Source organism: Pelobates fuscus, chromosome 4, assembly GCF_036172605.1.
Source record: "Pelobates fuscus isolate aPelFus1 chromosome 4, aPelFus1.pri, whole genome shotgun sequence".
Lineage (NCBI taxonomy): Eukaryota > Metazoa > Chordata > Amphibia > Anura > Pelobatidae > Pelobates > Pelobates fuscus.
Window position 1 is genome coordinate 117632868 of NC_086320.1, and position 26390 is coordinate 117659257.

Here is a 26390-nt window from a genome sequence, read left to right on the forward strand (position 1 = left end):
GTACCATCACCATTACAACAATCACTTTAACATTAACAGAGCCCATGCTGACAGTCACATACATTCAAATGTTTAGCAATCATGAAACTCCAGCCACATTGTTTGGATAAATTTTTATAATCGTCTGTTCACAGAGGATATGTATGCATAGTGTATCAACACCAAACCACTTCCATTCGCACAAACAGAAGAGTTGCAGATTTAAAACCGGTTAGTCTTTTAGCAATGACAAAAATCAAAACACAGTGTGCTTGTATAACATGTCAAATGAGGCTGCAGACAGCAGGGTGCTTTTAAATGCACTATAGGAATAACAAACAAGGGTTCTGTAAATCAGAAAGGAATGATTTATTAAAGGACCACTCTAGGCACCCAGACCACTTCAGCTTAATGAAGTGGTCTGGGTGCCAGGTCCTTCTAGGGTTAACCCATTTTTTCATAAACATAGCAGTTTCAGAGAAACTGCTATGTTTGTGAATGGGTTAAGCCTTCCCCTATTTCCTCTAGTGGCTGTCTCACTGACAGCCGCTAGAGGCGCTTGCGTGATTCTCACTGTGAAAATCACAGTGAGAGCACGCAAGCGTCCATAGGAAAGCATTATGAATGCTTTCCTATGTGACCGGCTGAATGTGCGCGCAGCTCTTGCCGCACGTGCGCATTCAGCCGACGGGGAGGAGAAGAGGAGGATCGGAGGAGGAGAGCTCTCCGCCCACCGCTGGAAAAAGGTAAGTTTTTACCCCTTTCCCCTTTCCAGAGCCGGGCGGGAGGGGGTCCCTGAGGGTGGGGGCACCCTCAGGGCACTCTAGTGCCAGGAAAACGAGTATGTTTTCCTGGCACTAGAGTGGTCCTTTAACTAAAACTGACAAGCATGCTTGTATTTTACCTGTAAAGTCCCAATGCGCTAACAAAACTTCAGGAAGCCATAGGTTATTTAATAATAATAATAATAATAATAATAATAATAATGATTACATAAAAAAAAAAACTGCAATCTTCCAATGGCCCGGAGAAGGCTTCCATCATTGTATGAATTGAATGAGTTGCTGAACTAAAGCTCCCATGATTCCCTGGCCATTTCATTTAAAAAATCATGGCTCAAGTTGTAGTTCAGCAACATCTGGAGGGGCAGAGGTTGGATCATAGATGTTACAGAAAGGTGTGAGCTGGCAAAAAAATCAATGTATGTCCATATATTATTATTATTTTTTTTATTTTTATTTTTATACAGCGCCATCAGATTCCGTAGCGCTGTACAATGGGTGGACTAACAGACATGTAATTGTAATCAGACAACTGGATGTACAGGAACAAATCATTTTACTTGATAATCAACTTACATAAAAATATATTTTACAAATGAGAAGCAAAATATAAATCGTTTGATTACATAAGGAATAATAATCCACGAGCAAAGTTACTGGTCATACAAATTCGGGCATTTCAGTCGGTCACAGAGAAGCAGGTCTGCCATCTGTCTGTTTCTGCTAGTACTCAAGTAAATGAAGAAGGGGGATAGAAGTCAGATGGAAATGCATGCCACGCTGGCAAACAGCCTGCTAAACCGGTCACACTCTGTACAGAACTATGCACAGAACATTGGTGTACGTATACCATTCAGCAATGCGCCTGAAGATGCATCCGCCTTGCGCTTAGACCTTCCGCAGTGGGAAGGAATGCCAGGGAACCCAGGATGAAAAGGACCCTGAAAAGAACAGTACATCAAGAACTGGGACGGTCGGCAGTATCCTTCAGTAATAACTTAATATTGTTTTCTACAAGAGTTGTATACACGTTCTTGTGGCAAATGTGATTATACCACAAGCTCCTGGAGAAGCTAGCTAGCCTCCTGCCCAAGGACTATGGGCCATGTAATAGACCACCCAGTCACTGACCAGACTCTTTCAGTTAGTTTCTTCCTTATGGTACGGTAACCGAACAAAGCCACGAATTTCTCCTTTTTATATCCTACCTGGAGCTTGTTAACCCTGTTGACCCCTCTTGATACCTCAATCATCTGTTCGCACCTAGTAATTTCAAGTGTTCTGCTGGGTGGCCACTATTCACATTAACTAACACGTGGGAAATTAGTTGGCGGCCATCTTCTTGCACGAAAGCAGGCAGTGGTGTTCGGACATCGAGTGCATGGAACTAAAAATTGGATAGACTAACTCGCAAACACCGCTGAACCTATATCAACTCCTGCACTGTTTGGTAGGATTGTTTGCACAAAGTAGGCAAATAATCGCTACCTATGAGCCAGGGGAACGGTTTGGCAATTCATTCGTTTTGAGACTCCCGGAAGTGACCGACCGCTACCACTTTTCTTCTGGAACTATTTTAGGCAGGCACCACATACGCAGTCAGTCATGTCTTTATCCCGGTGGTGAATCAGCTGTATTCATGGGATTCGAGCGCTATTTGGACACTTTTGGCGCTCAGATCCAGGCTATCAAGGGATATAAGACTTGTGGGGGTCCCTTGTAATATTGTGGATGATTTGGGGTGTTTTTAATGTTTGTGCATTGTACCTCTATGCCTGAGAGAGGGTTAGTTTAAGCAGAGTACACTCAATTATCTCCCAGGTGCCGGGGAAGAGTCAGTATTAAACTGTATGGAGACCCCCTGCTGGGGGTCTGTGTATAAATTGTGTGTACCATGCCACATTAAACCAGTTCACTCCAAGCATTAAGTCTTGGCTAATGTCTGTGGGGTAAAGCTATACTCTCTGCAGGAGCACTTTAATCACTAGAAGCTGGATCCAGGACCCTGTTCCAGGGTGGGAAGCGATGGAGAGACCCCCAGCCAGGCTGCGGCAGCTAGGGTCTGGAGCGCAGATGGTGTACCGGCGATAGCCAGGGAGCGTGTCTGGCGGAGGTACCCAGTCGGTGCGCCATAGAACTGCCCTGAAAAAGAGCCACTGTAGTGCAAACAGAGGCTCCTCTATGCTCTGTATGACTGGATATCTACTATGGATTCAGACATTTACCACAGAAGAGTGAAAAGTACCACCTTACCAAGTACCATATTATAGCACAAGAGAGATAAAATTGTAACCTACATATAGTTTAGGTTATGGCCATGAAGCACAAGGTACAAACATAATTCCTATGGCCATGATGCTTCAGAGAGTGTTTTGCAGGCACCAGTGTGTGTCTCTATCTCTCTCTATCTCTCTCTATCTCTCTCTATCTCTCTATCTCTCTCTATCCATCTCTATCCATCTCTATCCATCTCTATCCATCTCTATCCATCTCTATCCATCTCTATCCATCTCTATCCATCTCTATCCATCTCTATCCATCTCTATCCATCTCTATCCATCTCTATCCATCTCTATCCATCTCTATCCATCTCTATCCATCTCTATCCATCTCTATCCATCTCTATCCATCTCTATCCATCTCTATCCATCTCTATCCATCTCTATCTATCTCTATCTATCTCTATCTATCTCTATCTATCTCTATCTATCTATCTCTATATATCTCTATATATATATATATATATATATGTGTGTGTGTATGTATGTATGTTGTAAGACTGTCAATTGGTTTCCATGGTGATTGCTCTTTTTAAACATCCAAGATTAGCACCTGCTTGTATTAATATTCTTTTCCTTAACCTAAAATTATAACCTTTCTAAACACATTTACATGTGATTACCCTCTACACTTTTCATGTGCTTCTTAGTAGTGTTAGACACAATTCTTTAGGAGATAGCGCCATCTAGGACGATCAGAACATATTGCACAGTCCAACATCAGACATGTAATGGCAAATCAGTTAACTATCACGTCCGGTTATTCACCAAGGTGAGAATTGATGGGTATTTAAAGTAAATTCTAAAGTGAATTTCAAAATTAAAGCCAAAAGAGCCAAACTCAGAACTGAATAGACTTTGAAATTTACAGCAATTCTCACCTTCGTGAATAACCCTGTGTGTGAAGAATAAGCAACACCTCATTAGCTACACTTACCAAAACAACTTTATAAGTAAATAATTACTGTAAGTTCTAAAAAAAACCACACTCTAAACATAATTATAACCTTAAAATTGTATACGTACGCAAACATTGCAAGTGTATACATATTGGTACAAATTACTGCTCAACCAAGACATAAAAAAAAAACACCATTTACAGGGACAAAGCATATTTAGATAAACACTGTACATTTAAATAATTTTACAAGTGATTTATCCAAACATATGCCTGTCAATTCTATATATGTATCCACAGGTGCAAACCAACTTCAGTATAAAAATAATTTTTTTTTTTTAAGCTCACCGAAGAGATACTGTTACCAAAAACTTAAATTACATAATTATAGCAGAATATAAAATAAATGATACCATTTTATATGCGGATATATGGTATACAAATATAAGCAAATATTTTGCACATAAAAAAATGCTTTAAATGCATTTTCACAACATACAAATAGTATATTTATTCATACAGTTTTTACTTAAGGTCTGCAACCCTACATTTCTTTAGAAGGAAGAATTCATGGTAGCCACCGTCAATACGTGTACTTGGCCCAGCAACAACCGGTTTACTCCATGCAAAAAGGTCTTTATTTATAGGAATATGCATTACTTTGCTTATACCTTTGAGACTGCATTAAGCTTTCTTCATCTGAGCTCATATCCATATCAAAGATCTCCTCCACTCCTGACGCTACAGGGAGGTCTTCCTTCTTCTCATGTTTGATTTTCTTTCTCCTACGTTTTTTCTTCTTCACAGACGGCGTAGATACCGTTTCTGTTTCCGCCATTGGAGACACTGAAGGTTTCTTTTCCTCACCAATGGAGGTTGGCAAGTGAACACTTACATTCATGAAAAATTGATTATCTGTTGGTATGGGTGAGGTAGCTAAATGTGCAGGGACTTTTTCCTGGAAAAATAACCCATAAAAAATAAAAACAAAAGTTTAATGTATATCCAGAACAGAAAATATGCATTTATAAATCATTTAAAAAAAAAAAAAAATTAAATACTATTTTCACAATAAGGACTGGTGGAAGTTTAAGTTACACTTCCAGGCATTTAAATCCCACTCTAGGTGCTCCTTTGGAGGTTACCACAGGAAAGCATATATTTGCGGAGAGTCTCTGGAAGCAGTTAAAGCAGTAAGAATTGCGTACTGTGACAGTGATGGGTTTAGCACAATATGGACATGTGTTATTTTGTGCGCTGTTAACACAATCTGTAATCATCATTACAGTAGCTCAACAGCTGGAAGTGTTTTGGGTGTTCCCCCTCAATTCCCTATTTTTTTATTTTATTTGAAGTGACTAACAGAAGCCTATTACACACCAGGCAGAAATACAAATTGGCACTGCTTGATGTTATGGGTCAGCGTAGATCATTAGAGGTTCTCTTCTGACCTGCCTGCTGCCTAACATGTTTTATCCAATGTGATGACCTCTTGCCTGTGTCCCTTTGTTAAACCAAGACGCAATATTTTCACTTACCTGAGCTTCTTGTGACACACTACTGAGATAATACTTCGGTCCTAATAATGCTCATTTCATGCTAAACCACCAGCACGGTGTTACTCTACATTTCCAAAAAAGGAGTGGACCACTACAAGCACAACTTAATCTCAAATAAGTCATAGGGTATGTTGGTCTTGGCTGCCATCTTACCTTAAAGTAAGGCACTTACGTAAAGTTTGTACCATTCCAAAGCTTTTCTCTCAAAAGGAGGCCCAAGTAAAAAAGCTTCTGTAGGGGCCAGAGATGGACTAAACAGAGTGGACGGGGGCCGTGGACAGAACTTTAGGCTTTAACCATTCACAAAAAAGTTTAACCCCATAAGATAAGATGGTGCTCAGGACTTCCAAACTCCATAACAACTTCCTTGAGATAAAGTGTTTATGGGATCCAGCGTGGTCTTTTAAAAAAAAAAAAAAAAATAATAATTGAAGCGAAGCAGCAGGAATATTATTGATTGTTTCCTTACAGGTCAGCAATGGTTCTGTCCAAACTTTTCAAACGTTCTACTAAAAGTCTATTCCTGGCATGTGTAGGATATTTGTCATTTTCTAGTTATTTTTCCTTTTTATTTTTATAAAGAGAAAATATAATCTAGTTGTGATTTGCGAACTACAATGATACATGTATTATTTGCATCACTAAGAAGTCCAATGAATGTCTGGGCCCAATGCACATGTCATAGGCCTACACTCATAAGCTGGTAACTGGAAGTTCTGTATAAAATAAATCTCTTTGATGAATAAGTAAGATTTGTAAGGAAAGCCACTCACATTTTCTTCATCAGTTTCCTGTACAAAAAAAGCTTCTCCATTGTCGCCGAGTTTCATGTGCAAATCAACTGGCTCTCCATTGATTTCAATATCAATCTGTAAAACAAGAAGTTTGATATTTCTGTGCGCTTTTTCATGCTAAATAGGGACAGAAGTGTTAGTAGGGGGTAGAGGGTAGATATAGATCTTGCACAACTGGTGTAATCCTGTGGTGTCCGGTGCTGGTCTGGCAAGGATCATGCAGACATAGCAGAAATGACCGCACGCCAAAGACTTTGTAGAGATTTTCAAATAAAATTTTACTTTTATTCAATCCATTTAAAAAGTCAATGTTTCAGCTCCCACGTGGAGCTTTCATCAGAAAAAAAAAAAAATACATCACAGAAATGTTTGTTTTTGAAGTGTTTTTGTCCTGATGAAAGCTCCATGTGGGAGCTGAAACGTTGACTTTTTAAACGGATTGAATAAAAGTTACATTTTATTTGAAAATCTCTACAAAGTCCTTGGAGTGCGGTCATTTCTGATATGTATATATATTAAATAAGGAACATTACATAATGGACTATACACGCAAGACTCAAACAAGGCAGACAATTTTTAAATCCTGTGACTTTATAAACCACATACTTGGCTTGTGTACTGCAAGAGCTTAAAATGGAAATAAACTATATTTTGCAAATGAAAACAGATTGATGCCTCTAGAAATAATACCCAATTCGTCAGCAATATTGAACACACTAATTGTGTTAACCAAGGCAGTCTATGGAGGAAAACAATGGTTACTTGTTACACTGCTGGGAATATCAAAGTGATTACAAATTGTGTGTGGGTGAATGAACACATAACGGAAACTATGAATTTGGGGAAAAAAAACAAAACACAAAAAATGAAAACATAATGAATACTACTGAGCCATGAACGGATACAGGATCCATATGAAATGACTTGGAATCAATTATTGACATGCTTTGGATATACCAGTAACCGTTCCTAAAACCCTCTTTGTTAACACACACAATGCTAGAAACATTATGAAACGGATTTACTACACGCTGAATGTTTAAAGTGCCTAGAGTTTAGCAGTCTGAATTTGCAGACTTTCCGTTTACCAAGGCTTGGCCTAACATGCAATGTAATTAAATACAGACAGGAGACACAAGGGAAAAAGAGGACACGGTACGGAGATGGGTCACACTAAGGGATGGGTACGAAGGTCAAAGTTTTAATACACTGCGAATACAAAGAAAAGCATTTAAAGAAAAAAAAAAGATACACTTAACAAGGGTTTGGGAATTTAGCAATAAAGAGGGGGACTACAGAGAACTGAGGTTTGGGGGATGAGAGAGGATTAAGATTACCAGATAACTGTACAAAAACATACATGCGATTATTCACTAAAGTGGAAAAGCAAAGCGATTTTTACATTTAAGGCCAGAGTAGCCAAACTTAAAGCAAAGCTGAAAGGTATGCAAGACAGCACTGGGGAGTCATTGACTGGCTGAGAGTGTCAGCTGACTGCTCACAGTTAACCAGTGGTGCTCCTGCCCGGCGACACTCAGCACTTCCTGAATCTGAAATTTCTGAAGCCTAATGGTGCCTGAGGGGAAAGTTGATATCAACGCTGGAGAAAACTTGAGGTAAGAGTGCCCCCGGGTGACTCCTGGCACCATAATAACTTAATGTAGATTAGTTGATTTGGTGCCTGGAGTGTACTTTTAAGGTCATATTACTCTACCTTAATTTGGCTATAGGCATCTGTTTTTCTATTCTTAAAGTATAGTTGTACATAAACTACTTAAAGTTGACCTTAGACAATGTTTTGACAGATGGATTATATATAACTATGCATTTAAATTAATACTATGCATGCAATTTTAATCAGATATTTGTCTCTATATTTTGCAGATCTGAAATGCGATATACATAAATCCCATCTTGAAAAAAAAAAAAAAAGCACTCACAGAGAATGCATTCCAGACTGCTTACCACTTTTTCCTTGGAGCGCAGAACTCCAAGCTTCCCAAATCGAACATGGAAAGGGGAGCATAGGTAGGTGCCATCCTGTTGTCGTACAATGATGACGTCAATGCACCCGGACAGGGTGGCCTGGTTGATGCCTTTGTACAGCTCCTTTACGGTAACCAGGACCTGCCCGGCAAGCTGCCCAACATAATTCATGGTCTGAGACTAGAAAGCAAGAGGAACGTATTATTAACCCATTCAAACATAGTACACGTGCATACCTTACATAGCAGATTCCCTGTTCATATATAAACAGAAATATAGATGTAAACACACCATTATTAAACTAAAACACATTCAAAATGTAGCCATCATTCAGAACAAATGCACTTTCCAAATCTCAAAATAAACAAAGGAAAAAATAAATCTTTAGTGTGATTTATAACAGACATTTTTGTATTGCTTTACTTTAGGTAATACGTTTGCGAAGAAAGTAGGTTGCTTCCAGGGAATAACATTGCTACTGCAAAATTCCAGTTTCAAAACTGTTCATTCTAACTCCACAAGGTGGCAGACTGCTCCAGAGCTCCCATCTAGAAAAAATTCAGGGCCAGCCAGTGTTACTGGGCCATTGCTGTTAAAGGCAACTAAATGCCATTAGAAATTGACTTGGCCTGATTAGAATAGTTTTAAGCTAACTGAGGAAGCTATCACAGCGAAACAAATTTTGGCGGTTTTTGCACAAGGTATTTATATTAGGTGCACGTTTATTAATTTATATTTGTTTTCAATTGTTATAATAAATGTAATATCTGTAGCGCTGTCGCCAGCACTTTATTACAACAAGGATCAAGATAAACAGCTGGGGAAGTGTCACCCACAAATTGACAATAGGTGCTAAACCTTAGAGCCAAGAACCTATAGGCTCTAAATAATGTGAACGATCCATTTTTTATTATATCCATATTAGATATAAAACTTTGTCAGGCATATAACCCTATGATGGTATTCCTGTGTTTTCTCTGAGTGACACGTCTTCAGCTAGAAGACAGGTGGGGTGCTACCTGGAAAGGCACAACTACACATTAAGTAAGCCTATAAATCGTGGCTCCATTACATGTGAGTGTGTTTACACCCCATTCACATTCACCAAGGATTTTTACCAACTGCACTATTTGCTCTTTCTGTTTTTATCTTTTATATGCTGCTGTTTTAAACAGCAGAAAGGGTGATTTTACCTGCATTGTTTGACACCGCCCGGGTCAGCCTCCATGGTTAAAGGACCACTATAGGCACCCAGACCACTTCAGCTTAATGAAGTGGTCTGGGTGCCTGGTCCAGCTAGGGTTAACCCTTTTTTCTATAAACATAGCAGTTTCAGAGAAACCGCTATGTTTATATTTGGGTTAATCCAGCCTCTAGTGGCTGTCTCAGTGAGAAGACGCCAGCGTCCATAGGAAAGCATTGTAAATGCTTTCCTAAGAGATTAGATGAATGCGCGTGCGGCTCTTGCCGCGCATGCGCATTCAGCAGAAGAGGAGGAGAGGAGGCGGAGAGAAGGAGGAGAGCTCCCCACCCGGCGCTGGAGAAAGAGGTAAGTTTAACCCCTTCCACTCCATCCAGCCCGGCAGGAAGGGGCACCCTCAGGGCACTATAGTGCCAGGAAAATGAGTATGTTTTCCTGGCACTATAGTGGTCCTTTAAGATCAATCTTGATTATCTCAGCCTACTGAATGCTTTCCCATAGGAAAGCATTGGAAGGCTATAGCATCAGCATGTCCTCAGAAATGTATTGAATCAAGTGCTGTACACTGTGCAGAACTGACACAAGAAGCCCTTCTAGTAGCCATATGAGTGAATGCCACTAGTGGTGTTCCTAGATACCAATATAAACACTGCCTTTTCTCTGTAAAGGCAGTGTTTACATTGAAAAGCATGCAATGAAGGGCTATAAACACCAGAACAACTACATTAATGTAGTTCTGGTGATTATAGTGTCCCATTAAGGCCTGAGAGGACAAAACAACTCCACTATGATAATATGAGGGAGGCAACAAGCAGATGCACTAGTGTGTTGCCAAGATTGTTACTTTAACGTCTTATATGCAACGCCAATTGAAGAACCCAGAATACAAAGCATGGCTGGAATGGCTGACAAACGCAAAACACAAAAGTACGATTTTTTTATTTATTTATTTTTAAAGGGCAATAAAGTTGAGAAAACAACAATTTTATTTTTTAGGTAAACATCAGGCAGTTCGGTTAACACCCATGATAATAGCTATACAGTCAGAATGGACTTGTGTACACATGTATCCACAGAAGGGATATTCACATCCTTCCCATTTCTGCATTCTGAGATAAACTTGTCAAAATTGCTAACTCAGGACATGAATCTCCAGGACCAAACTACAGGCAGATGCTTCCTCTGCTTACATTGGATATTCTGACAGTTTACAGATAAAGTCTGCATACCATCAACATTACATTAAAAAAAAAAAAAAATATATATATATATATATATATATATATATATATATATATATATATATATATATATATACACACACATACACATACACACACACACATTTTATGTTATTTATATAGTGCCAACAAATTCCGCAGCGCTTTACAGTGGGTGGACGAACAGACATGTAGTTGTAACCAGACAAGTTGGACACACAGGAACAGAGGGGTTGAGGGCCCTGCTCAATGAGCCAACATGCTAGAGGGAGTGGGGTAAAGTGACAAAAGGTAAGGATAGTATTAGACTAATGACAGTTGCAAGAGAGGAATCAGTTGGGAGCTATTAACAGTTTAATTGATCAGCTTTTTTGACGAAGGAGGGAAGTGAGTTCCACAGGAACGGTGCAGCCCTCGAGCAGTCTGGAGTATGGACAGAGGTGGGAGCAGTGGTGTATCCTGGTTTTGTGCTGCCCTAGGCAGGACAAAACTCAGGCGCCCCCCCCTCCGCCCCGCGCCACCCCCACCCAACCATTCCCCCCGCCCCGCATTCTAAATACACACACATTCACTGACAGATACGCATACACTAGCTAACAGACTCACTCACACTCAGTAACAGACTCACTCACACTCAGTAACAGACTCACTCACACTCAGTAACAGACTCACTCACACTCAGTAACAGACTCACTCACACTCAGTAACAGACTCACTCACACTCAGTAACAGACTCACTCACACTCAGTAACAGACTCACTCACACTCAGTAACAGACTCACTCACACTCAGTAACAGACTCACTCACACTCAGTAACAGACTCACTCACACTCAGTAACAGACTCACTCACACTCAGTAACAGACTCACTCACACTCAGTAACAGACTCACTCACACTCAGTAACAGACTCACTCACACTCAGTAACAGACTCACTCACACTCAGTAACAGACTCACTCACACTCAGTAACAGACTCACTCACACTCAGTAACAGACTCACTCACACTCAGTAACAGACTCACTCACACTCAGTAACAGACTCACTCACACTCAGTAACAGACTCACTCACACTCAGTAACAGACTCACTCACACTCAGTAACAGACTCACTCACACTCAGTAACAGACTCACTCACACTCAGTAACAGACTCACTCACACTCAGTAACAGACTCACTCACACTCAGTAACAGACTCACTCACACTCAGTAACAGACTCACTCACACTCAGTAACAGACTCACTCACACTCAGTAACAGACTCACTCACACTCAGTAACAGACTCACTCACACTCAGTAACAGACTCACTCACACTCAGTAACAGACTCACTCACACTCAGTAACAGACTCACTCACACTCAGTAACAGACTCACTCACACTCAGTAACAGACTCACTCACACTCAGTAACAGACTCACTCACACTCAGTAACAGACTCACTCACACTCAGTAACAGACTCACTCACACTCAGTAACAGACTCACTCACACTCAGTAACAGACTCACTCACACTCAGTAACAGACTCACTCACACTCAGTAACAGACTCACTCACACTCAGTAACAGACTCACTCACACTCAGTAACAGACTCACTCACACTCAGTAACAAACACACTCAGTAACAAACACACTAACAGACAAACACACTAACAGACAAACACACTAACAGACAAACACACTAACAGACAAACACACTAACAGACAAACACACTAACAGACAAACACACTAACAGACAAACACACTAACAGACAAACACACTAACAGACAAACACACTAACAGACAAACACACTAACAGACACACACTCACTAGCAGAAACACACACTCACTAACAGACACACACACTCACTAACATACACACACACACTCACTAACATACACACACACACTCACTAGCAGAAACACACTCACTAACATACACACACACTCACAGACACACACACACACACTAACAGACACACACACACACACTAACAGACACACACACACTAACAGACACACACACACTAACAGACACACACACACTAACAGACACACACACACTAACAGACACACACACAATAACAGACACACACACACAATAACAGACACACACACAACAACAGACACACACACAATAACAGACACAGACACACACTCACCCACATTAACACATTTTTTTTAAATTTATTTTTAACACATTTTTTATTTAATTTATTTTAACACATTTTTTTTTAATTTATTTTTAACACATTTTTTTTACATTTATTTTTAACACATTTTTTTTACATTTATTTTTAACACATTTTTTTTACATTTATTTTTAACACATTTTTTTTTTTTTTATTTAACACCCCCCCTCCCCCCAGCCTCCTTACCTTTGGGAATGCTGGGGAGGGGGGGGTGTCTCTTCCTCCCTGGTGGTCCAGTGGCTGCTGGGCGATCGGGCGGCACTGCCTGGCGGGCGGGCGGCCGGCGAGGGAGCACTTCCCTTGAGCTGTCTGCTCAGCTCCCTCGCGCGCCTCAGAGTGAGGCTGGGAGCCGGAATATGACGTCATATTCCGGCTCCGCCTCCCAGCCTCACTCTGCGGCTGGCGAGGGAGCTGAGCAGACAGCTCAGGGAAAGTGCTCCCTCGCCGGCCACCCGCCCGCCCGCCCAGCAGCCCATCCGGCATGTCTGTTAGCCGCAAGGCTAACAAGACATTTGCCTTGGGCATTTGGGGGCCGGCTTTTTTTGCCGCCCCCTGGAAAATGCCGCCCAAGGCAAATGCCTTGTTTGCCTCGCGGCTAATACGCCCCTGGGTGGGAGTACGGACAGAAGATAGATGTAAGTCTTCAGCAGAGTGTAAGGGCCTAGACGGGACATATTTGTGTATTAGGGAGGATAAATCGGTGGGAGCAGCATTATGTAGAGATTTGAAAGCAAGAACTACCCTTAGGGTTGCCACCTGGCTGGTATTTCTCCGGTATTTGAGGCTGCCTAGCCGGTGCCGGTATTGCAGTAATACCGGCAATACAAATGTCAGTCTTAGTATAAACGGAGATTAGAGGCACGTAGGTGGCGCTGTGTGTGTGGAGAGAGGCAGGGATGGGAAGTTACATCTCCCTCCCTGCCGCTTTCTACTCACTGATCCACGGTGGAGCAGCTCTGCACAGAGAGTCCAGACAGCAGCTCCCATCCTGCAAAGACAGCCTACAGCTCAGGTAAGTGAGAGCTGGGGGGAAAGGCTGCAGGGAGACATGGGGGACAACAGACACTTGAGGACACTGTGAGACCTGGGCACACTGTGAGACTTGCTGACACAGAATCACTAGGGGAAACAGACTAGGGACAGACAAGAGGGCACTGGGAGACTTGGGGACACTGAGACACTAGGTACACAGTGCCCCCATGTCTCCGAGTAGCTCTAGTCTCTCAGTGTCCCCATGTCTCAGAGACAGTGTCCCTGGTGTCTCCATGTCTCCCAGAGTCCCCAGTGTCTTAGTGACATGGGGACACAAACACTAAGGCACACTGGGAGACATGGGGACACAAACACTAGGGGATACGGAGACACAGAGACTTTGAGACCTGGTCAGTGTCCCTAGTGTCTCAAGGTTTTCTAGTCTCCCAGTGTCAGTGTCCCCTACTATAAAATAAAAAATCTCTGGCACTCACTGTCCTAGATTTAAACGGATTTATTGGACACTGCAACTTTTCGACCTGTACCCAGGTCTTTATCAAATCTCCATTGTCCCCTATGGTTCACAGTTTCCCCTATGTATCACAGTGTCTCAAAGCCACACAGTTTCCCCATGTCTCCCCCAGTGTCTGTGTCCTCAGGTCTCCCAGTGTCCCCTAGTGCACTACATAGGCAACCTTCGGCACTTCAGATATATTGGACTACACCTCCCATGAGGCTTTGCTAGCATTATGGGTGTAAGAGCACTATTGGGGACTAAGTCCACAACATCTGGAGTGCCGAAAGTTGCCTACCCCTAATGTCGCACAGTGTCCCCATGTCTCACAGGGACACTGGAAGACATGGGGACACTCGAAGACACAGGGACACTGGGTGACTGAGACACGAGGGGACACTGGAAGACAAGGGGCACTGAGACACTGATACACAGGGGACACTGGAGACCTGGGGACACAGACACTGGGAGATAAGAGGACTGGGAGACTAGGGGATACTGTTAGACATGGGGACACTGGGAGATTAGAGGGCTGAGAGACATGAGGACACTAAGACTGGGAGACTAGGGGAAGCGGATACATAGGGACACCTGGGAGACACTGAAAGCAATCCATATATACAGTAGAATCAAACTAAGTAGTGTTTTGGTGATTTTAAAGAATTATCTCGTATGTCACTCCTTGTGATTTACATCATGTGATGTCACGCATCCAAATTTTATTATGCAAATTAGTAAGGCCTGTTTTTTTTTTTTACAAGAAAGGTGGCAACCCCAACTACTTTTTGCATACTCTTGCTTGAGTATTGAAACGTAAGAGGGATGCAGAGGAACAAAACTTGTGTGGACTGGCTGACAATGAAATTCATTTAGATAATGCTGACTTTGGTCTCTCTAACACTGTGGCATGTTCCCTTACTTCTACACTCGCTACATACACCTTTTCTATTTCCCAGACTATATACCAGGAGCTTCTGCCTGATAGAAAGGAGACAAGTGGACATGTGACTGCTAGGGAACAGTCCTTAGAAAGAGTGGAGCGGGTGCATCATTAGACACATTTATGCCAAGCTCAGGGTGCTGTCTGCATAGTATGCCCTTAGTTGCCCAGCCTGCATGACTGGCAGGCAGCCTGACATGCATCTATGCCAGGCTGTCCTTCAAATTCTTTGGGCAGACATGCCTCCTTTTTGTGTATGTTCGACCCTTTCGGCAGTTCTGGTTACGTGATTTGCCCACCCTTTTACACTGTTCATAGACTTCCTGCTTCACTGGACATTGCTGTTAGGGGGTATGGATTTACTTGAAATGTGAAAGCGTGAGATTAGCATAGAGTATGTGTTTTCGCATAGCAGCAGCCTATGAGTTTCCCTCCAGCACCATCTCCATCAGATACATGACGCTTGGGAGGTAGGACTGTTTTTAGTGCTTTTTGTCGATAAGATTTTTTTAAATTAGGCCCATCATAATTGTCAGCACCAGGCCCACTGTGCTCTTAATCTGGCCCTGCTGACAGGCAAAGTGAATAATATTGATTATATAGTTACAATGGCACCTATCAAACGGTGGGATACATTAGGCAGCAAGTGAACAGTCAGTTCTTGAATTTCATATGTTAGAAGAAGGAAAAATAAACAAGTAAAAAGATTTGAGTGACTGACAAGGGCCAAATACTGATGGCTAGACTCCTGGGTCCGTGCATGCAGTAGTTGGTACCTGCAGAACATGGGGTCATAGGCACTCAAGGCTCATTGATGCGCATTGACGGCAAATGGTAGCCCATCTGATACAATCACATAGAAGAGATACTGCAGCTCAAAGTACAGAAAAACGTAATGCTGGCCATGACAGAAAGGTGTCCAAACCACACAGTGCATCGCAGTTCGCTGCATATGGGGCTGTGTAGCCACAGACTGTTGCGAGTACCTGTGATAGCCCCTGGCACCTTCAATAGGTACGCAAGTATCAAAACTCTACTATGGAGCAATGGAAGAAGGTTGCCTGGTCTGATTGATCACATTTTCTTTTAGATCAGGTGAATGGCCGGGTGTGTACGTCATTTACCCGAGGAAGAGATGGCAGCAAATTTGATCCATGGCGTAACAGGGCTTAGCACAGTAGAGCCAACACAAGCTACTTGCAAATGGTTTGACTTCATATCCTGGGAGGGTGCCATGGAATTCCTGGCATAACCACTACAGTGGGCTATAGTGGTTATGGTGCTTGTAGTGTTCCCTTAAACAGAACATTACAATAAGCTGTAGTAGTTTTGGCGATTAAAAAGCCCCTTTTTAGCCTAGTGTAGCTGGGTACATTCTTTGCAGTGCAGTTCCTGAGTGAGGAGGCCCGTATTTCCACATCTTGTTGTATTGTTTTGGGAGAGCAAGTTGCTTTTCCTCTATTTAAGTAATTTTTATTGCTAGTTTACACAATTCAAAAACATACTTTCATATACTCTGATATGTGTATGTAGTTCCATAAAAAATAAAATAAAAATAAAATGAATTTCTGTTTAAAATACCCCTAAAACTACAAATTTGAATAGTTCTCACTTATGTCCTCTTAACGTAGCCATAGCAATAATATTTAGGACTGGTTTCATAATCTATATCTCTTATTAGTAAAAAAATATGGAGGTAATGTGCAGACATTTACTAAATCGGACCAGAAATCTATGTGAGCTTTACATTGCAGAGTAAAGGGCCACCATGAAGATGAAGTGGTCTGGGTGCCTTTAATTGTATTTTAAAATTATTCTCCAAATAGAAGTGATTAACCTATAAAGCTGGAGATAGTTCACCTTGCAATAATGTCATCATTGTCTATGCATGTCAAATGGTATGTAACAAAATCAGTTCTGATCTTACCATTAAACTAATATGAAAAGGTATTATTCCAAAAATGGCATGCTTGCTGGTTCTTTAATATTTGCAATCAGACAAAGGGGTATTTACGTTAACAAAAAAAAAAAAAAAAAAAAAAATCAGGATTTAAATCAAGTTATACAGACTGACTTAAATTGACTTGATTTACATTAAATCCACTGCTCAAAACTTGAGTTATTAACTATACGGAGAACTAAAAATGTTAGGCAAAAATAGCCTAAATCATGTAATTACCTTGACAGTTCTCTACAGTAGGTATATAGTTATCCCTCTAAACAGCTTGTTAAATTGCGCCTGCAGATTTGTTATTTTGAATAGAAGTCTGGTTTTACTGCAAGTACTGCATCATATGACCTAGTACAGCAGAGTGAAGTTGCCTCTTAAAATAGGCAGAAGTCATGTCCTCCCACTGTGTGACTTCTTATAGAGCACACAGTAAGAATAGAAACATATGACCCTATAATTAGACCCACAGCACAACTACTACTTACTTATTGCAAACTATAATCCACAAAAACAAAGCAAAACTAGATTTGTCACCAGGTAAGCAACAGAAAATATTCAATCCAGAGCATCCCTTTGAAGATTATTTTCAATTGTACTTTACAATAGACAAATGCCATAAAAAGGCAGGGCCACCATCAGAAAATGTGGGAACACAAAAGCGTGTTTTCTATTAATGCAGTACTGAATTATGCCCGCTCTGACCCATTCCATCCAAAACTGTACTTCTATGAACGTCACAAAGTTGGAATTTATGGCAGTGCTGCTATAGATATCGTTTGTAACCAAGGCCAATGCACAGAGAGAAGATAAGCCATTGTAAGGGGCCATACACCTGGTACCACAAGCAATGGAAAATGGCAATATTGGCCTAATAAGTCACCTTGGACTCGGTCTAGCATTGAAGTGGTTTAATGGGCGGCACATTGTCAGCCATCCAGAGGTCCAGCCTCAAAAAGAGACCGTCTATAGAATTTAACCCCTTAAGGACACATGACATGTGTGACATGTCGTTATTCCCTTTTATTCCAGAAGTTTGGTCCTTAAGGGGTTAAAGGCCAAAGGAACAAGTTTCTCTCACTATTCAAAGGAGAAATTAACCAGTGCCAGGACATACTTGAAAACGAGAGAAATCTCAATGTATCTTTCCTGGTAAAATATTTTATAAGTTAATAAATAAATGTAAATATCCAGGTTTTGGGATGCTTCAAAGGATTGCAATTAATCCAAACTACAACATGTCTTTGGAAGCATAGGGTCCACAAGTAAGGTCACTAAAAGCACCTAGTGTACAGGGGAATCTGCTAATATTATAAAAAATAAACAATATAACAATTGGTGAGACTATCACAATTATATGAAGCAGACTGCAGCTTCGGTTGCCAACTCTTGATTTAAATGCTCTTGAAACTGGACATCTGAACCAGAGATTTTGTGACATGGCTGAATTGGGCCGAACTCTGGTGCACACTGTTCCATTCACAATACTCTGACCAGGGCTTATAGGCCATTAGCAGCCACACCGTGGCTACGGTCTACTTTAGTGAGCATGTCATGCTCCTTCTGGATTCACAGTTATTTGCATCTCCAGCATTTCCACAGATTATGTCCTACAGTATAACTGGTTGCACCATTTTTTCTCACCACATCATGTACTTGAAGCCAAGATCTAAGAGACTGAAGCAATGCAAACAAAATTATCTTGAAATGATTCTTAGAATCAAATCCACATTGTGTATCATCTCTATTATCATTATTATTTATAAAGCACCAATAAAATCCGCAGCGCTGTACAATGGGTGGGCCAACAGACACATATTTATAACAGACTATTTCATAAACTAATTTGACCCCAGTTATAGTGATCAAACCAGGTTTTCCTCTTTTACTCAGGTTAATGAATAAACATGCTTAATTTCTAAAATATGACTCATCTTAAACACCTATATCATTGACATATTTGCAATGTATGCTCATTAACGATCAATAGCAGCTGTGGGTGAGTAGTGCCTAGCGACTAGATATTATAAGTAGACAAGTGTCAAACTGATGTGGTTTAAGAGCTCTTTAGGTTTCAACCAACATTATTACACAAACGTGCTAGCTTTGATTCATCCATCTGGTTTTATCCCAAAGGCTTATATAATATCCATCACTTATTAGTCCATCAAATCCAGTTTAATCTATCCTTTAAGTTTGAAACACTGCATCAAACAATATATACCAGTACATATTGCTGGTGCAACAAAATGAATAATAAAATACTGTCCAAACATGTCTCAATAATTGCACAGGCTACAGTCTCGCATTGAGCATTCTGACGACTATATAAAAGAGGCACTCAACTGTATACATATGCAAATGTCACATGTGGATATTAAGCATAAAATGGAGCTTTTATCTAAACACATCTGGCAATATTTAACTTATAAAACTTAGAAATTCATAGCTATAGATGGTTTTGCAGAATGACAAAAAAAGTAAAAAAAAAAAAAAATACATTATAAGACATTAAAGGGATACTATAATCAGCAGAACAACTACAGCTTTTTGAATTTGTTATGGTGAGTAGAATCATTACCTTCAGGCCTTTTGCAGTAAACTCTGTCTTTTCAGTTAAAATGCAGTGTTTATATTACAGCCTAGTGATAACTTCACTGGCCACTCCTCAGATAGCTGTTAGAGATCCTTCCTGTGACATGTCTGCCTAAAATGCATCCAAAAATTCAGTGTCTCCTCCCTCTGCATGCAGACACTGAACTTTCCTCAGAGATTCATTGATTCAATTCATCTCTATGAGGAGATGCTGATTGACCAGGGCTGTGTTTGAATTCTGCTGGCTCTGACCCTGATCTGCCTCCTTGTCAGTCTCAGCCAATCATACGGAGAAGCACTGTGATTGGATCTGACCACCACTTCTGATGATTTTAGCAGACAGCTTGCTATTCTAAAGCAAACAGCATGCAGAGCTACAGCTTCATGCTTGAATACAACTAATATTTTGCTATATTTAGGGAGGCATGAGGAGCCCAGGGGGGCTAGATGGTGGTTTTAACACTATAGGGTCAGGAATACATGTTTGTGTTCCTGACCCTATAGTGTTCCTTTAAAAAGTGCGAGAATACCATAGGACAGATACCAGGCTGTAGATAGCAAGACATGAATGTGTCCTATGTATCATTTACTGTGCACTAAGCAGTGACTATAACATGGGATCACTCTGTACATGAAGCTCCTCTGTGTACATTAATAAAATGCATTGACACCTTCATTTGAAAAGGAGATTCATTTATAGGTTGGATTTATACAAATCTACACCTGCTAGAAAGAGCATAACACAGTTACATGAAAATGAGAAATCCATACACAAAATTTTAACCCTATCGTACAGAACACCGCAAACCCTGCAGAAAATGATCCCAAACCCAAGTGACAGGTGCTGGCGATGCCACACCAGGGCGGGCACATTCCTGCACATATGGTGGGAATACCCAATTGGCAAATAATCAGTAGGGTGCTACAAAAGTTCTCTGACAACCCACGCCCCCTTCAAACCTACCGCATACCTCCTACACTACACTACAACCACGACAGGCAAATATAAGAAATGCCTGACTATACGGATACTGAACATAACAAAACATATCTTGCCCCTATATTGGAAGACAGACACACCCCCTCCGTTAACGACCTGGTTTGAGAGAATGGAGGAACTGCGAGGACTTTACGTTCACAGCGCAGGCACGCTCACAAACGTACGTAGACATATGGACACATTGTATAGTAGCAGCATACCGCCCAGATTTCTGAAGCATGTTGACATATAGCTGACAGGGGGATGACACGGGGAGTGGGGAGGAAGACACTGAGGCATTGACCCAGACGGGAACATCGGGTCGCTGGCCCATCCAAGACGATGACCGATGTTCCTCCACCCAGGCCCGTGGACATCAGAGTATTTTCCTAACACTTTAGATTAGGCCACCTAAAAGGGCAAGTAATATTTATATAACTTTGCCCCTCACTGTCACGATTCTGGGAACCAAACACGTTAACACACACACACAGAGAAAAGGTGCAGTAACGGACCTTAGAGTGGCCGGGCTAAGCACACAAAGAATAGTCAGGAAACAAGCCGAGTAAGGGGAACCAGAAGACAGAATAACGAGAGACAAGCTGAGGTCAAAGGGTAGGAGAAATTCGCAAAGTCGGATACACAAGCCAGAGAGTACGTAACCAGAGAGAAACACAAGTTCAGTAGCAATACTAGCAAGCAAAGACCACAACAGGGCAGAGAGAGACAGGAAAGGTTAGTATTTAAACCTATTGATTAATTCTGATTGGATAATTTCCAATCAGAATTAACAATCACACGTGGGAGATATTTATACCTCCCACTGTGATTGAGGCACTGTGCCTTTAACCCCTTAAGGACCAAGCTTCTGGAATAAAAGGGAATCATGACGTGTCACACACGTCATGTGTCCTTAAGGGGTTAACGCCGGGTCAGGGTGCTGACCCCGGCGTTTATAAAACTGGGCGGTCTCCCAGCGTGCAGCGTCATGCATGCTGCCGCTGGGGGACGGAGAGGAAGACACGGGCGGCATCCGAGGCTGGGATGATGCCGCCCGCCGAGCATACGACGGGAAGGGGACCGCGGACGGCTGGAGGGTGAGTGCCGCTAGCGGACTGAAGCCTCCCCTCGCAGCCGCCCGCGGGATCCTGACACTCACCAAATCAGTCTTCGTGCATCCACAGTCTTTCCCCAGCTTAGATCATCAATAACTTTTTCAGCCAATCCAATTCTTTACCATAGGGATGTTTGGGGGTAACTGTGCCAATCGCCACAGTAAACCATCAGAATTCAGCACAGAGATGTACTGGCACCAGAGAGTGTCTCTACTGGCTGACTGTGGCCATAAGGAAGCCTTAGGAACACAGAGTCTTTTCAAAAAGGCAGAGTTTGCATTGCTGAGGCTGCAGCGAAAATCTTTTTGCTTTAGAACCACTACATTGAAATGTATTGCTTAGAATGTCCCTCTAACTGATAATATTGCTTCATAGGAACACTGCAGATCCCTACAGCACTTGAACTTGCTTGAAAGCTCCTGTTGTCCCAATTAAAAACAAAATTATTTTCAAGAAAAAAACCTGCACTTTTATGAACTAATTACGAACACACCCATAGCAATCAAACTGAGCACTTCCTTGTTCAAGTGGACATATGTGGTTCCACAGAGAATAATTCATCTAATGCTTCCCTATGTGAAGCACTCTATTGGGTAATACCTGGCGCTTTTAAGGAAACTGCCAAGCATGCATCAATATCGTCTGGACATGACAGGGAGGAGACGGATCACTGAATCTCCCAGGGTAGGAAAAAGCCATGCGAGAAAGGAATTACTGGTGAAAAAAAAAAAGAAAAGGCAAGAATTTTTTTTTTTTTTATAAAGATAAATAAAAAATTTAATTGCTTTACAAGATATACTTACATCCTCACTGATTTCACAAAAACACCAGATTTGTGTGTGTTAACATCAATGATGCACGCATTCTATTCTACTAGACCTGCTCTGGAACGTGCTAAAATAGGGTGCACCTCCTCCATAATTCAGAGATGCTGGCTTATTTGCCATTGTAAAAGCAACAATAGATTGATGTGTGTTCCTTCATTCATACATTCCTCCAGGAGAGTGAGACAGTCGGTGTATTAGTTTAACCCCCGATATACTCGAAGATGTATTCATCCAAAGCACTATGACGAAACGATAATGCTCTGAACATGAAAGTGCTCGTTTTATACTAACCTCCCCTGCACTATTCATCTAATCTGGTATTTTGTCAAAATCCTTGAGTTAGTGATCAGAAAACACTTTAAAGAAATATAAAGCTAACCCCCTCAAAAACACAATTATTATGTATGGTGTCGGAATTCCTAGTACAGTAAGCAGATCAATATTTCCACCAAGTATTTTAAAAACCAGAGCATTCTTGAGCCACTGAAGTCTTGTGACTTCACATTAACACAGGTGAACGAGGGCATGCAAGGCAGCAAAACAAGCAGTTCAACAAGGTTGCAGAGAATCCAACGACATTCTAGAAAGGAGGAAGAAAGGGAAAATCTAAAATCTTTACATCTACGCAACAAACAAAAATACATTAAAATCAATCATACTCTGTCTAGTAAGCTTAAATGGAAACGGAAAGCCCATGCACCAAAACGCATTAAACTTTACTGTTACATTACACAAAAAAATAAATACATTAAAATACAAATATGTGTAACACTTTACCATGACAGTTGGCACCATAATATGCAAACATAAATATATCATGCAGTAGCACATAAGTGTGAATTGCAGGCGTGTATATAATTTATGGTATGGACACAATGAATAAACACGGGTAAATACTGAATCTCTGCAAAAACTGATAACTGCAGAGGTGAAAAAACACGGAGATGTCCTTTAATTGATTTACGGAAAATACCTATGCACAAATTATTCTTATATGTGGACATCAAACTAGTCCTAAGATTCAAACAGACCAGCCTTTAATGAATAAAACCATTCAAACAGAATGGGTTTGAAAATTTGGGGTGATTGCCCTTGAGAACTATTGAGAACATTCGAGCTACAGAAAATATAGACCTACTTCTGGTGCCCAGCAGTTCCCTCAACAACTTAAGCGACTTAAGTTGTGGTGCCACGATGTTCCTGAAGCCGGCTTACATTTAGGGGTTATACCCTACACATTTAGCTGTGCCCCTGTTTTCTGATGTGTAAAATAGAAAGCATGGGATAGGGTGTGCTTTCCTATGGTGATTCTGAGCAAGCTGGACATTCTCAGGCAAATTATGAGGACGTCCAGCATCGTTTCACAGAATCAAACTCTGTTAAACAGCAGGAAATACTGCTAGTGGGTCTCTGGTAGACAGCCATTAGATGCAGTCTTAACCCTGCAATATAAACATTGCCATGTGTCCCCGCTGCAGGACTAAGGGGGACAGGGACTGCACCAAGAGCATGTCTATGAGATGAAGTTTTCTGGGTGCCTATAGTGTCCTCTTAATTCCGATGAAGTTGCTATGGTGACTAGAAGGGTTCCTTTAAATAATTTAAGCAAACATAAGATACCACTTTCAATACTTTTATACATCCTTCCTGTGATTTCCACAATATTGTTGTCCAGTTTGCTTTTTTTTGTTTTGGAAGTTTGACTACACAAGCAGACTGTAACTAGTCAACCACAGTTAACTGATGAGAAAAGGTGCAGTGGCCACTCAGTGTGAAACTGAAAATGGGCTTCAGTTTCACAATGAGTGCAATCCTATTCTAACAATGAGAAACAGTGAAATAAGTTTGTTTTGGTAACAGACTTCATTAGCATTCGATGGAACAGAGTAAGGCTTCAGCCAGGTATGATCAGACCAGTCAAGCCAGAACCTTAACAGAACTACTAAATTACAGCATCCCTGTATGGTAAAGTGAGAGCGTGCAAGCACAAACATGGTTACTACAATACTATTCAAACAAAACAGCCAGAGTCATTGTTAGGTTTCATTTTCAACACTATGCACTTAACGGAGTAAAAGAATAGTTATACATTCAGCACAATAAAGAATTATTTTATGGCAAAAATCATCCTCATTTTTACATTTAACAATATGAATATATACAAAATAAATGACCTGGCATATCAAAATACATCATATTTCATCACAATAATCGAGGATGTGGTAATGTCATTATCCACAGCCCACAAGAAACCATACATGTTATAAAGCGAAAGAGTGTACTTGCTTGTGATATGAAAAAAAAAAAAAGTATGTGGCAAGCTTACGCTCGCACTTAAAGATACAGCCAGATCGCACGTTGAGGTTATTGTTTGCATTTACTATTATGACTTTGTGTAACCCAAAGCCAGCTAATTTAGCATGCTTAAGCTCGTACTTAAAGTTTAAAACAGGGCACTCGCTGAATCGTCTGGATAGAATATTATACTCTCATATTTTATCTCATGATTTTACCTAAATTAAATGCCAGCTAATTTAGCATGCTTAAGATTGCACTCAAGGCTGAAGCCGGAGAACACTTCAAATGTATTATTTGAATGTACTATCATAATTTTAAAGTTAAAGCCGGAGCACACGTTGAATTAACAGTCTAAAGGTAATCCCACTATTTAGCCTAACTCGAGTACTTGCTAATTTTGCCTGTATAAGCTTGTACTCCACGTTAAAATTACGCTACTGTATTGAATAGTTCTGTCTTTCATAATAATATTTTAAAATGTGCAGTCAACTCGGAGCCACATATGTAACCTTATGTGCTATTCCTACACTTATTCATGCTGTTGTGGCATTGTTTGATGCTCTGTTATTCCTTGCACACTCAAAATAAAGAATTTAAAAAAAAAAAACAAAAAAAATTCTGCTAGATGCAGCAGGTTTCCAAGCATGAAACAGTTAAACAGGACCTTGAGGAACACCACAGTACCTGGTTTACAAGTACCTGCACTTAAACAAGGTGGCTTATATACAATGACAAGCAGTGGGGACAATTGGATAAGCCCAAACTTGAACAGAGGTGTAATCTGAGTAACACAGGCAAGCAATGGCTTAAATTACTGAGGGAACCAGAAGAAGTAAACACTTCTGTAATAACACGATGAGCATTAAATATTAATAGTGATGCCAAAGAGGACCACAATTTGAAGGACAATGACCGGGACTAAAGCAGATCAGAGCAGGGCTGGTCGGCAGTTAGATCCACAGCACCTGCAGAACAACATCAACTACTATGATGTTTGACTTAGAGAGTTATCAGGATGTTCTGCAATATGATGTTTTAGGACTGAATCCTGTATCCCTTGTTACTACAGGCACTGTAACTTACCAACAGGCTGGAGGGAGAAGTGGCCAGGTCTTCCTCAGAATCCTCTGTACCATCAGAGTCATTATCACTGTCCAGTCTAAACATTGCACATTATACAAAGACCACAGTAAACGTCTAAAAACAGACAGACGAGAAGCAGCTCCTTCCGCTGGAAACCTGCCCTTAGTGTTCCTGCTTCTATGCAGCACAGAATACACTCACTGTGGTATTGTCACAGAGGAAATGGCTTTCTTATTGAGCTTTACAT

The 26390-nt window shown here is 41.0% G+C and overlaps 1 protein-coding gene across 3 annotated transcripts in view; it reads right to left on the reverse strand.

The window, feature by feature from the left end:
- LPIN2 (lipin 2) overlaps nucleotides 1-26390 on the reverse strand; it is a 67858-nt gene that overhangs the window by 26489 nt on the left and 14979 nt on the right. For 2 of the 3 annotated variants that reach the window (XM_063451509.1, XM_063451510.1), the window contains exons 2-4: nucleotides 8257-8457; nucleotides 6271-6366; nucleotides 4610-4896 (exon numbers count right to left, since the gene is read on the reverse strand). In XM_063451509.1, the coding sequence (XP_063307579.1) occupies nucleotides 4610-4896; nucleotides 6271-6366; nucleotides 8257-8448 (575 nt within the window). In that variant the 5' untranslated portion in view covers nucleotides 8449-8457. Of the gene's footprint in view, nucleotides 1-4609; nucleotides 4897-6270; nucleotides 6367-8256; nucleotides 8458-26143; nucleotides 26354-26390 lie in introns of those variants that run through there. The other variant, XM_063451508.1, reaches the window with a different exon arrangement.